Here is a 14,328-nt window from a genome sequence, read left to right on the forward strand (position 1 = left end):
TATGAATAAAAAATGAGCAGAAGATCTGAATAGATATTTTTCCGAAGAAGACATACAGATGGCCAACAGGTACATGAAAAGATGCTCAAAATCATTCATCATTAGGGAAATGCAAATCAACACCACAATGAGATGTCACCTCACACCTGTCAGAATGGCTATCATCAAAAAGACAAGAAGTAACAAGTGTTGGTGTGGATGTGGAGAAAAGGGAACTCTCATGGACTGTTGGTGTCAATGTAAATTGGTGCAACCACTATGAAAAACAGTATATACGGTATTTGACCTTCTCCCTCTGACTTATTTCACTTTGGAAAAAAAAAAACAAAGCAGTAGAGAGGTTCCTCAAAAAATTAAAAATAGAACTACCATATGATCCAGCAATTCCATTTCTAGTTAATTTCTAAAGGAAATGAAAACACTAATTGAAAAAGATATATGCCACGTTCAATGCATCATTATTTACAACAGCCAAGATATGGAAGCAACTTAAGTGTCAATTGATGGATGAATGGATAAAGAAGATGTGGTACATATGCACAATAGAATATACTATTCTGCCATGAAAAAGAATGAAATCTTGCCATTTGTGACAACATAGATGAACCTCGAGGGCATTATGCTAAACGAAATGTCAGATAGAGAAAAACAAATACTGTATGATCTCTCTTATACGTGGAATCTAAAAAAAAAAAGCAAGCTTATAGCTATAGAGAACAGATTGCTGGTTGTAAGAGATGTGGGTGGGGAATTGGAGAAATAAGTGAACTGTTTTTTGGTGTATTTTTTAGTTTAAGTAAATTGAGCAAAAAATTTTTAAAAATAAATTTTCAAGTATTTTCTCATTTCCTTAATTATCAATTTTTTTCCATATTATACTACTGATCCAATCCTCTAAACAGAATTTCCCCCATACTAAAACAGCCCCCCATTTCTATCAGAAGTGTGATGGTTAATTTTATTTGTCAACTTGACAGGGCTATGAGGTGCCCAGACATTTGGTCAAATATTTTTCTGGGTATGTCTGTGAGGTTGCTTCTCAATGAGATTAATATTTGAATTGGTAGACTGAATTGCTCTCCCTATTGTCAGTGGGCTTCATTCAATCAACGGAAGACCTGAAGAGAAAAAAAGGATAGGCAAGAAGAAAACTTCTCCTGTCTGACTATGAGCTGGGACATTGATCTTCTCCTGCCCTCAGACTGGAATTTACATTATTGGCTCTCCTTGTTCTCAGACCTTTGGACTCTGACTGGAACTACATCATCAGCTTGACAACTGCAGATGTTGGGACTTCATAGCCGCTATATTGAGTCAATATAGAATTGACTGTGTGAGTCAATTCCTATAACAAGTCTCTTTCTGTTTCTGTCCGTCTCTGACCCTCTGCTTCTATTTATGTATACATATATATGTGTATATATATATATATATCTATATGTACTTATATATATAAACCAATAGTCTAGTAAGTAAACTGATTTTCTGAGTTCTGTGAGCCAATCTAGCAAATTATCAAACCCAAGGCGGGAGTCTTGAGAATTTCAAATTCATAGCCAGCAGTCAGAAACATAAGAGAAAACTTGGACAAGCAATTTGTGTCTAAAGCGTTTTGAGGGGGGCAACCTTATGGGACTGAGCCCTTAACCTGTAGGATGTGACATGATCTCCGGGTGGATAGTGTCAGAATTAAATTGAATTTCAGGACACTCAGTCAGAGTCTGCAGGGAAGGAGAATTGCTTGGTGTGGGGAAAAGCCCATATATTTGGTGGCCCAAATACTGATAGTAGTAGTATAAAAAAAAAAAAATGTCTTTTTTTCTTACACCCTTCCATTGCCTTAAACTCCTCGCCAAAAATTTAAATAGATGGCAGATTACAATAACTATGGAGTTTTGCCTAAAAGGACTTTAAAAATAATAACCATCAGGGGCCAGCCCCGTGGCGTAGCGGTTAAGTGTGTGTGCTCTGCTGCTGGCGGCCCAGGTTCAGATCCCAGGTGCACACTGATGCACCATTTGTCAGGCCATTCTATGGCGGCCTCCCACGTAAAGTAGAGGAAGATGGGCACAGATGTTAGCTCAGGGCCAGTCTTCCTCAGCAAAAAGACGAGGATTGGCATAGATGTTAGCTCAGGGCTGATCTTCCTCACAAAATAATAATAATAACAATAATAATTGTTATTATTATTGTTTGCATTATAATTGTGCATAATAATATGCAGTGGGGATCTAACTTCTCCCTCCCACAGAGTAGTCTGTGTGACTCTCATCTCACCAAAATCATTGATATGCCTGTCCCAGGCAATTGCCACTGTTTTGAATTTGATAAACTACTGGACATGTCACCCACCACCTGATCTCACAGATAAACATCTGATTGCTGTGCCATTGTATACTATGAATGGACATTTCTCTAAGATGGAATATTCTGGTACCTCATGTGCCTCAACTTTTTAAATCTGGACCCAGAGTTGCCACAACTGGACTCTGACATTGCAGGAACAAAACACTTCCCTAGATGTCAACTCACTCCTATCAGAGATGGGGACAATCAGAACATCTGGGGAAAAGAGCATGGGATCCATCTTCAGGGTTATTTACGCCTTGATAGTAGCGGGCTTCTCCTCCCCTATTCTTGCCCTTCCCTTACATAGACTCTTCAATTCTACTTAAGGAATCTTCCCATGGGCAGAGACTTCTTGTTGATTGATCCCTATGATAGTCAAGGATTCTTATACTCTCAGCACTGCGTGTGTCCCTTTGGGATATTATTTCTGTTATAAAGGCCAGACCTTCACCTGCCTTCTTCTTAGGCATATGGGTCATTAATAAGAGGCTTCCAAATAATCAAAATAGCCCCCTCCCATTGAGTATGTCACACAAAGGTGAGTAAGGCAGGAACTCCAAAATCAGACAGATTGACTAATTGAAGAAATTTCCAGGTAGCGTTACTCTCTCTGCTCATGTGTATGATCTGGGGAATTATTCCCAATATTGGGGTCATTTAATTAGAAAAGTTTATATGCAACCTGTCCTTGATCCTCACTGAGGTCATTAATGACACTACCTCCACTTTGGAGGAACAATAAGCCAGACTCAATTCCTTGGCCCTAGTATTTCTGGGTGACCATATAGCCCTTGACTTCTTGCTAGCCAGCCAAGATGAATCTGTGTAATTGCCAACACCTCGCGTTGCACCTAGACCATTGGAATGACAAAATAGAATGGTCAATTGTGAGGTTTCTGGGAAGCCTCCAGCCTTTCTGAAGAAAAGCTAGAAGGGTTGTAAGACATCTTTTACTGGCTTATCGATGATTGGAGCTCATGCCTAAGTTCAGCCTTTCAGGTAGGCCTAATTATCCTGCTTAGGGTGATCTTGATTGTTACCTTCCTCTCTCTGTGGCCTCACACTAATAGCTCAGTTCCTGATGAAGCTCTTCAAAGTCAAGTCCATTTGGCTCAATGTGGAGTCAGCCTTTGTATCTCATTCGAGCACTGAGAAGCTACAGGGTAAAGCTGAAGAGTCTGGGTCCAGGCCAAAACCCTAGGTGTAATCTTTCAGGTCCAACCATAGGATATTACAAGGGCTTTACCTGGCAGATCTCACAGGGGAAAGCTGCTCTCCTCACTCTACACTTGCTGCATAGCCAGTGCATTGCAGACTCAGGAGGGAGTTGCAGTCAAGGACTCTGCCCCTCAGCCAGCATGCTCTTCTGCATATTCACATTCTTAGTATAGGTGCCTATGCTCGGAGGCCTCCTTCTCAGGGGTCCTTGGCCAAAGTCTTTCTCATGCATTTCTGTTGATACCTCCTTGAAGACTCCTTTCTCCACTGTGACTCAGTACTCGGTACTTTACCACTCCTAGCCCTTCACACTCCTCTCTCCCTGCCACCAAGTTCAAAAAACACAAAGGAGCCTTTTGTTTGGGGCTACCTTAGCAGTGGGATGATGGTCCCTTCTGTTCTAATCCATCTGACCTTGGCCAGGTGCTGTTCCATGGGGAAAAGTGGAACATTGGGGCAGCTGATATCTTCTTTCTGGCCTCTTGCTTAAACTATTTTAGTAAGTGATTAAAGGCTTTGATTATTCCTTTCAGTTTAGCTCTTGTCTTAATTGACCACCTTGACATCTGGTGGCTCTTAGCTCAGCTCTGAACTCTGATGCTATTAAGTGATTATCAAGGTTGCAGAATACAAGGCAAATGCACAAGCCCCATTTGCTTTCCTATATGCTAGCTTTGGAAAAATATTCAATATTCACATATATTGTATATTTTATAATAGTGCCAAATGAAATTAAATATTTAAGTATATATCCAACAATATATGTACAGACCATATATGTGGAAAACCACAAAAATATTGATGGAAGAAATCAAAGAAAATCTAAAGAGATGGAGAGATTTCCATGTTCATGGAGCAGGAAATTCAACATTGTGAGGGTGTCTATTCATCCCAAGTTGACCTACAGATTCAACACAATCCCAACGAAAATTCCAACAAGCAATTTTTGTAGATATTTGACGAAGTTGACGAATGTATTCTGAAATGTATATGAAAGACAAAGGACCTAGACTAGGCAAGATAATATTGGCAAAAGAGAACAAAGTTTGAGGATTTAAATGAGTTGATTTCAAGACTTAACATAAATCTACTTTAATCAAGACTGTAAGGCATTGGTGAAAGAATAAACAGATCAATGGAACAGAGTAGAGCACTCAGAAATACACATACATGCACATATTATAGTAAACTTATGTTCAACAAAGGCTTAAAGGCAACTCAATAGATAAAGGATAGTCTCTTCAGCAAATTGTGCTGGAATAATTCAATATCCATGTACCAAAAAAAAAAAAAAAAACCCTAGACATTCACCTTGTACATTTCACCAAACGTAATTAAAAAGAATCATAGACATAAATAGAAAGTGCAACATAATAAAACTTCTAGAAAAAAATAGGAGATCATCTATGTGACCTTTGGTTTAATGATGAGTGTTTTTAGGTACAGCACCAAAAGCATGATCCACGAAAGAAAAAACTGAAAAGCTGGATTTCATTGCAATTAAAAACTTTTGCTCTGAAAATGATATTGTTAAAAGAATAAAATCCAAAGCAGTGACTGAGAGAAATATTTGCAAATCACATATCAGATAACGAGATTTTATCCCAATGTTCAAAGAACCCCTAAAATTCAGCAATGAGAACATGACCCAATTTGTAAAAGGAGTAAAAGGAGCAAAATATCTGAATGGACTTCTCATCAAAGAACATATATATGATGGAAAATAAGTATAAGAAAAGATGCTTAACATCTATGATCGCTATGGAAATGGAAATTAAAACCACTGTCACTACAGCCCTCTTAGAAAGGGTAAAATCTAAAAAAAAAAAAAAAAAAAAACCCAAAACACACTAACAATACCTATTACTGGTGAGAATGTGGAGCAACAGAAATTCTCATTCATTGTTAGTGGGAATGCAAATGGTACAGCCACTTTGGAAGACTGTTTGACAGTTTCTTACAAAGCTAAACTTAGTCTTACCATGTGATCTGACAATAATGCACTTTGTATTTATTAAACTGATTTGAAAACTTATTTTTACACAAAAACTTGAATGTGAATGTTTGTAGACATATGTAGAGATTGGAGTGATAATCTATGAGCCAAAGGATGCCTAGACTGCCAACATCCACCAGAAGATAGGAGAGAAGCATGAAACAGATTCTTCCTCAGAGCCTCCAGAATGAACCAAACCTGCTGACAACTTATTTAAGACTTCTGGCCTCTAGACTGTGAGAGAACAAATATCTGTTGTTTTAAGCCAGCAAGTGTTTGGTAAATTGTTAGACCAGCTCAAGAAAGACTCTAATGGTTTGTTTGGTTGGTTGGCTGAAACAACGACCCGAGGATGACCTGCGTTAAATGAAGTTGAAATGCCAGAACTGCGTTGGTATACCTTAGAGTAAGTTTCCAAAGGCTTAAAGAGATTGGAATGTTAGAGTGGAATTATCATGTGAGACCCATTCACCCAACCAAGGACGGTCCAGAGGACATACATTTCACCAAGACTATGAGAAATTACTTTGAGTTGGGCGTTCCTGCATCCTGGAAAAACTCTGTGGTCACTCTTCTCTGTAGGTCAGAAATTACAGTGGGAACTGCTACCATTGAATGTGGATCCCTAAACACAATGGGGTTAATGGGATCCTGTGGTGGCAGGAAGAAAGTAGAAGTGCTTAATCACCAATGACAGTGTGTGTGTGATTATCATAATGGATGGTGGAGGCTAAAACAGCAATCAGTATAGTCTGATTTACAGAGATGTGTAGCTGATCATGTGTACCCATGAAAAGAATTCGATGGGCAGTTACTAAATTCTTATTTGATCTGTATAAATCCAAGGGATATAGGTCAAGTGAAAAGAAGTCTAACTTAGAAACCCCAAAACAAAAAATCATAATTCCTCAATCATATCCGAGACTTAAATCAGTTTTCAAACCCAGAACCCTTTGAATGAAGGGGAATCTGTGTCCCCTTGAGGCAGGATTCAAGAAATATAAGCTATTGCTGTGATCCACAAGTAAGAGTAGTGGCTTATGGGGGTCAGATATTTAATGGAGTTTTAGCTTAAGTCTATCTCACAGTGAGCCCATTGGATCTCTGAATCCATCCTGTGGTTATTTCCCAAGTTCTGAAATGCACAACTTGAATAGACCTACTCAGCAACTGGGTGGCCTTTGGGTGATTGACCTTTAACAAAAGTCTGATGTGCTTCTTAACAGAGTCATTGGCTACAGTTTTTGTTTTGTAATTGCAAAAATGTGAATGGAAAAGATTGTATAGTGAGAAGATAAAATTTCTAAAAATATAATTCTAAAAAATATCACATCTTGGGGCCCACCCAGTGGCATAGCAGTTAAGTTCGTATACTCCACATCGGTGGCCTGGGGTTCACAGGTTCAGATCCTGGGCACAGACCAACACAATGCTTATCGAGCCATGCTGTGGCAGCGTCCCATATAAAGTAGAAAAAGATGGGCACAGATGTTAGCCCAGGGCCAGTCTTCCTCAGCAAAAAGAGGAGGATTGGCAACAGATGTTAGCTCAGGGCTAATCTTCCTCACAAAAAAAAATATATATATATATATCACATCTTAGGGTAAAAGTGAGGGTGGAGAAAAGACAATGAAAGAACATCCTAAAAGTGAGGAAAACTGGAAATAGAAAAATAGAAACTAGTGGTGTCATTGTTAAAGGTGGAAAAATAAATTACAGTAAGATGAAAGTTAAATTCAATCTAATGTTACAATGTTGTCAAATAAGAAAGTTGAGGAGGACCAGCCCTGGTGGTGCACTCTGCTTCAGCAGTCCAGGTTCAGTTCCTGGGCATGGACCTACACCACTTGTCTATCAGTGGCCATGCTGTGGTGGCAGCTCACATACAAAATAAAGGAAGACTGGCGACAGATGTTAGCTCAGAGTGAATCTTCCTCAGCAAAAAAAAAAAAAGAGAGAGAGAGTTGAGGATGAGTCCATCTGATGAAAATGTTTTCCTAGATTCTACGTGTACTTTCCCTCAATGAAACAACTGGCACACTTCCAAGGGTCTCACTCTGCGATTTAAGGTGAATACTTTATGCTTTGTGGCACAATGTTTTATTTATCTCTAAAAATTAATTATCTAACTTCTAAGTCAAGCTTTGGAAAATGAGTCTAATCAATGAAGAACATACCCCTCAAAAAAAAAAAGTATGAAAAATATTATGAAGTACCTCTTTAAAAAAGAAAAAAGAAAAAGAATGAGAAAATTTTTTCCTTCACTGTCCAGATCTGCTTCACCATAATACTTGATGTTGGAAAACACATCTTCACACTGTGGTAGCCAGTCTCCCTGATGGCCCCCAATGATTCCATCTCCTAGTATTGATGACATGAGTAGTTCCCTCCCTCATTGTACCAGAGTTAGTCTATGTGACCAATAGAATGAGGCAGAAATCATGGTATGTCACTTCTCAGTTTAGGTGATAAAAGACTGTGGAATCCTCTCTCTCTCAGACAGGCCACTCTCTTGAAAAGCTGGTCACCATGTTGTAAGCAGTCCTACGGAGAGGCTCACATGAATAGGAACTGAGACCACGAAGCAACAGCCAGCAAGGAACTGAGTCCAGCCAAGCACCATGCAAGAGAGCCTGGAAGTAGACCTTCCACTCCAAGTCAATCTTCAGATATCTGGAATCTTGGCCTGCCTCTTGACTGGAACCTCATAAGAGATCTTTGATCCAAAAGCACCCAGGCAAGCCACTTCCACCTTCCCGAATTACAGAAACTGTGTAAAATTATAAGTGTTTATTGTTTTATGAGCTAAGGTTTGGTATAATTTGTTATACAACAATAGATAATTTATAAATAAAGAAAATGAAATAGTTCATTAATAACAATAAGATAGTAAACATTATGAGTGCAAGATGGGAGAGCTAAGCGTATACTGGAGAAATTTGGAACGGTGTCACAAATAAGGACATTATTTAAATAGAGTTTTCTTGGATGAAAAGAATTTAGATGCAGAAGGAGCAGGAAAGCACATAAGGGAAGAAAATAATGGGGACAATGTTATGTCAGTGGGAATAAATGCTTTTGCTTATTCTGCTTTTAAATTGATCCTTCTGATCATCAACATGGTCTATTGGTTTTACAGTTTATTCCCAAAGACTTTTTTTAATTTATAGAGATCTTATTCTTTTTGAAATGGGCATTGTGTCCCACTGTGTATACTTAGATGGGTAAGCTTAATTTGGGCAAAAAGGACTGGAAGGCTCATTTAGTCAGAGGTCCAATCTACTATGCCCTCAAATTATAGCCATTCTACCAATATAACTAAAGTTTTCTACTTCTGTATTTATTCCTGTGTGCCAATTAATTTACAAGTTCTGCTGAGAATCCTGTGATAAACAGATGTTTTGGTTATATATGGACAGCATGATACTCCATGTGATAACCAAGGGGCCTTGCATTTTGTGAGCCCTCTGCATGTCAATTTCTTGATCTAGCTTCTTCTCACTCAAACATTTCATCTATAGGAAGGCTTATTTCTCATTCATGAAAACCAAATATCTACTATTTTTTTCAGCTCAGTTTCCTAAAGTTTGTCTAAGACTGTGTCTGTCATCTGCTTGAAAACACCAGTGCATGCCATTAGTTGAAATGCTGCCTAGGTGCAGAATTTATCTTTCTAGAATAAATATAGGGTAGCAGTCAAGCTCATGAAAACAGTCTGCAAAATGTTAGCTTTCTTTCATACACTTGAGATAAATAAGCTATAGACAAAGGAATGGAATTCAGTCACGTATACATAGTCCCTTGGATTAGAAAGTTAGCTTTTCCTCATCTGAGCAGCACCTAATTCTGTTTTCTCTCCCCCTTCCTCTCCCTCCTGTATACCCAGCACATAGTGCTAACAAGGTTCCCCGGGGATTGGGAACTCAATCTCTTGTTAATGCCTTGAAATACAAAGATGTGTTACCTATCCTGAACTCTGTGTAACACACAAGGATTTACATCTATTTTCACATCATCTTATCTCATTCCTCTACCTTATTGCAGAAGAGGAAACAGTCAGCAAAGGTGGTTCAAATGTGAGGCAGAGAAAATGTAGCCCAGGCATTACCAACTCCAGTGAGAGCCAGGGCATATTCCTCTCCTCAGTGCAGTTTCTGCGGAAGCTGGTGAAATCAGGACATCAAGACTATTCTGAATAATGAAATATAGGTGAATTGGACTGATTAAGAAATAGATCTTAGTGTAATTTTTTTATTCCTTCTCTTTAAAGACTCAAGTTATCATCTTTACAAAATGGCTTTTATTAGCAGTCAGGACAGACTACAATCTCCAAATGGTAATTTTCTTCCCAGATTTTGGACAAGACTCTGAATTTTCTTCCTTTCATAAGGGTGAGATCATATATTATTATTTTCTTCTTGTTGATCCTGAGAAATGGATGCTCAGATGTGTGGCTAAAATGAAATGTATATGATTGCTATTTCTAGAAATTTTACTTCCTGTATTTAAATGAGTGCCCGCAAGTATTAAAGAATGATGAGACAGAAGAGTCAACAATAATGGTGTTATCCTTAGTGTTCATCTGAGTAGTACGAGTTTCTGAGAATCAAGAAACCTATGGGTTAAAAGTATGAATCAGGACCACTCTCTTTTGCTTTGACTCCTAACCTCATCATTACTTGGTCACATAAGCTTGGTAAGGATTATACTCTTTCTAGCATAGTTTTTCATTGCAGAATGAGGATAAACATAGATCCCATCTCACAGGGTTACTGTGTAAATCATATGAATTAATCCAATTAAGATACTATTAGACATATCGTTAGTACTGTTCTTATTGTATTTCAAGATTAAATGATTTCCCAAGACTTCGTTTACCTTATTCTGCCATAATTATTCATCGGTTTATAAATTTCCACATTTAAAAACACAATTCGGAAGAACCAAGGGTGAATACGTTAAAACACAGTGAGTATCGGGTGTATGCTGGTCCAGCAACATGGTCTATATTTACACAACTCTAAAGAGAGAGGACAGAGGGTTTATTAAAGAAAAAAATCAATTTCTTACACATTATTTGGAAGAGACTGTAGAGCCCATTATTTGAGGTAGAAAGTTTGTATTCCTGCCTGAGATTTGTGCTTTAAAGATGTAAAGTGGGGAAGATCAAAATAAGTGGAAGAGATTATTCCTCATACTATGAGCATTATTTGTGTCTTGGTATTGGAGATTGGGTCATAAATGAGTCTAAACTACTGTGTACATGCATTTTCTTCTAAATCTCAAAGCATACACAACATAACCCTGTAAGTGAACAAATGTGTGCATCCAAATGAGTCTCTCATCTCTGAATGGAAACATAAATAGTGGCAAGCATGTGGGGAGGCAGATCAGATTATTATAACTATATGAATTCTATGTCCATCTCTGCCCCTTATTCATCTTGCAAATTTGACAAACTCACTAAAGTCCTCTGACTTCATATAAGACATCTTAGAATGGCTGTTTCATATTTTTTTATCACAATCATCTTAGCAAATTCTAAGGGTTTCTCTTAAGAGCTCCCATACTTTAAATAGGCAAATATGTTGTTAAAAACAAATAACTATCTCTTCTTAAAAACTCACATTGTACACTTTAGCAAGATTGTATGGAATCAACATAAAAAAATTTATTTTGTGTGTGTGTGTATTTGCGTGCATGTGTATATGTGCACATGTGTTTGTGTGAGTGTTTATGGATACTTTTGGAATTAGAATGGGAATTAGTTTTATTCTAATATGTGATAGTATTTCTCAAACTTTAGTAAAGTGAGTTTTCAAAAAAAAAGCTAATTTAGTCTGGCAAGTTACTGAATACCATTTGATGATGCTAAAGAATTAGTGTCTGTTATTTCACCACGATTCTATGTCCTCAAGGGACATTTCTTCTTCTGTTCACGTCATCAGTTTAATGCTGGAACCCGACATGGCTCAAAAAAATTCCAGCACCATCACCGAGCTGGTCCTTGTTGGATTTTCCAATCACTCCCAGGCTGAGATCCCCCTCTTCCTCCTCTTCTCTCTGGTGTACCTGGTGAATCTCTTTGGAAACACAGCAATTATTGTTTTGGTGGTAATTGACTCCTGTCTCCAGACACCCATGTACTTTTTCCTTTGCCACCTGGCCTTTCTCAACATATTTTACACCACAGCTGTGGTCCCCAAGATGCTCTTCAACCTCCTTGCTCTCAAGAAAGTCCTCTCTTATGAATTCTGCCTTGCCCAGACCTACATCTCCCTATTAATGGGAGCAGCTGAGTGCATTATTTTGGCAATCATGGCTCTGGACCGTTATGTGGCCATTTGTTACCCTCTACGATACCTGCTCATCATGAACTGGTCTATGTGTGTGCAGCTGGCTGTGGGGGCTTGGACCGTCAGCTTCTTTGCCTCAGTGGTACCTCTCCATTTCACAATAGTTCCCTTCTGTGGCCCTTATGTTATCGATCACATTTTTTGTGAAGTACCTGTTCTTCTGCATATGATTTGTGCTGATACCTCCCTACAGGAGACCATCATGGTGATAGGAGCATCTGGCATCCTCTTGCTCCCCTTCCTCCTCATTACTCTCTCCTATCTATGCATACTGGTTGCCGTGATGAGGATGTACTCAGCTGAGGGTAGGAAAAAGGCTTTCTCTACTTGCAGCTCCCACCTGACTGTGGTGACCATTTATTATGGGACAGGGATGTTTATGTACATGAGGTCCAAATCTCTATATTCAGCTCAGGGTGATAAATTCATCTCCTTGTTCTATGCAGTTATCAATCCTGCTTTGAACCCACTAATCTATAGTCTGAGGAACAAGGAGGTGAAAGGAGCCTTGAAAAGAGTCTTAGAGAGATTGGCAGTGTCCCAAAGGCAAAGATACTCTCTTGAAATGCCTGTAGAGAGAATTTGCATACCTTACTACACTCTCTAAGGCTAGTAACATAAATAACTTAATTAGCCACAAATAAGTATAACTCGGTGTCAGAATCATTAGAAATATATTGGAGAAATATATTGGGTCACCCTTCTCTGACAGCACTCTATGGTAACCTTCCTTTTCATGACTAACGTTAACGAATTACACTCTTTTATTGAATATTTTTACATATTCATAATTTAATTCTAACAACATGCAAATTTCACTTGAGAAAAGTGGAATTAAAATTTCAAGGCAGATTTTCTTACTCCATAATTTCACATAGCCTCCATATTTCAATGTTAACTTCCCTTATAATAATTGACAAATTTATTTTTTCTTTGTTAATCAAATGTCATAGCATCCTCTTTGGTTACCCTTTACACAAGCTATGTCTACTTCAAAATACCCATTTCACTAATGGCAGAGAATCTTTCCATAACTTGGTAAATATAGTTAAATTCAACAAATAGTGAAACTTCAGAGGAAAGGTCTTTATTGATTCTAATTTCCTGAATGTTTCCAAGATATTATGAAACATGATTCAGCTCTCCATCTGTAAGCTGATAAGTCATGATACTTTTGTCAAATAGCAGTGTTTTCAAAATATCACTATATCCCCTCAAGCCCGTGAATTTACTCAACTAATGCCTTTCTTGAGCGTGTATTTAGTATAAATATTGCACCTTCAGGTCAGTTGTCATCTTCTCCATGAAGTCTTTCCCTAAAAACTAATCCTTCTTACCTTGTTGTGAATTCTACTTTCTATGATCCAAAACTTTAACTTTAATTTTTTTCATTGCACATTTTATTTCAACTTCCCACACGTTTTTTGACAGACATGAAAGAATTTTTTTGGACCATGCATGAAACATTAACTATCCACAGAAACTTCATAATCTAACACGGGAGAAAGTACATGCTGACTTCTAACCGCAGTGCTGGGGGAAAAGCCAGTGAACTGTGGGGCTAACAGGAAAGACCTCTTTTTAAAGATTATTTACACTGAGTCATGAGGAATGAGGAAAATTCACCAGGTGTACATGTCAAAAAGAAAAATTTTAAATGGAGGTGCAGAGTAAAAAAAAAAAAAACCACCAAAATTTCAGAGAAAAGAGTTCAATGTGTCTTGGCTGAACTCCACACTGTCCTCAAGTCATATCTGTAATCTTCCTTTTGCTGTTAATAAATAGAACAGGATCTTAGCATTTTTATTTTATTCCTCCTAATGTCAAGTGCCTTGTACACTCTTTATTTGTTACATTTAAAAGTGTTACTTTATGCCTCATGTAAATATATTTAATTGACTCTTTTTCTTATGTTCTTATTTTTGAATGACATATCACATCATTTCATATAATTTCTCTTTCTTTACTCAGTATTACATACCTTTTATTTTCTTTCTTTTTTTTTTTGTTTATTGTGGTAACATTGGTTTATAACGTATAAATTTCAGGTGTACATCATTATACTTCTATTTGTGCATGGATTACATCATGTTCTCATGTTCACTACCCAAATACTAATTACAATCCATCATCACACACATGTGCCTAATTATCCCTTTCACCCTCCTCCCTCCCCCCTTCCCCTCTGGTAACCACCAATCCAATCTCTGTCTCTATGTGTTGGTTTGTTGTTGTTATTATCTACTACTCAATGAGTGAGATCATACGGTATTTGACCTTCTCCCTCTGACTTATTTCACTTTGCATAATACCCTCAATGTCCATCCATGTTGTCACAAATGGCTGGAATTTCATCGTTTCTTATGGCTGAGTAGTATTCCATTGTGTATAAATACCACATCTTCTTTA

At 37.8% G+C, this 14,328-nt stretch overlaps 1 protein-coding gene across 1 annotated transcript; it reads left to right on the forward strand.

The window, feature by feature from the left end:
* Nucleotides 1-11,530: 11,530 nt before the first annotated feature.
* LOC131418861 (olfactory receptor 2A12-like) lies at nucleotides 11,531-12,526 on the forward strand. The gene has a single exon (XM_058563446.1). It carries the CDS (start codon nucleotides 11,531-11,533, stop codon nucleotides 12,524-12,526), a length of 996 nt encoding a protein of 331 aa, XP_058419429.1.
* Nucleotides 12,527-14,328: the final 1,802 nt, after the last annotated feature.

This window comes from Diceros bicornis, chromosome 20 (assembly GCF_020826845.1).
Source record: "Diceros bicornis minor isolate mBicDic1 chromosome 20, mDicBic1.mat.cur, whole genome shotgun sequence".
NCBI classification, from domain to species: Eukaryota; Metazoa; Chordata; class Mammalia; order Perissodactyla; family Rhinocerotidae; genus Diceros; species Diceros bicornis.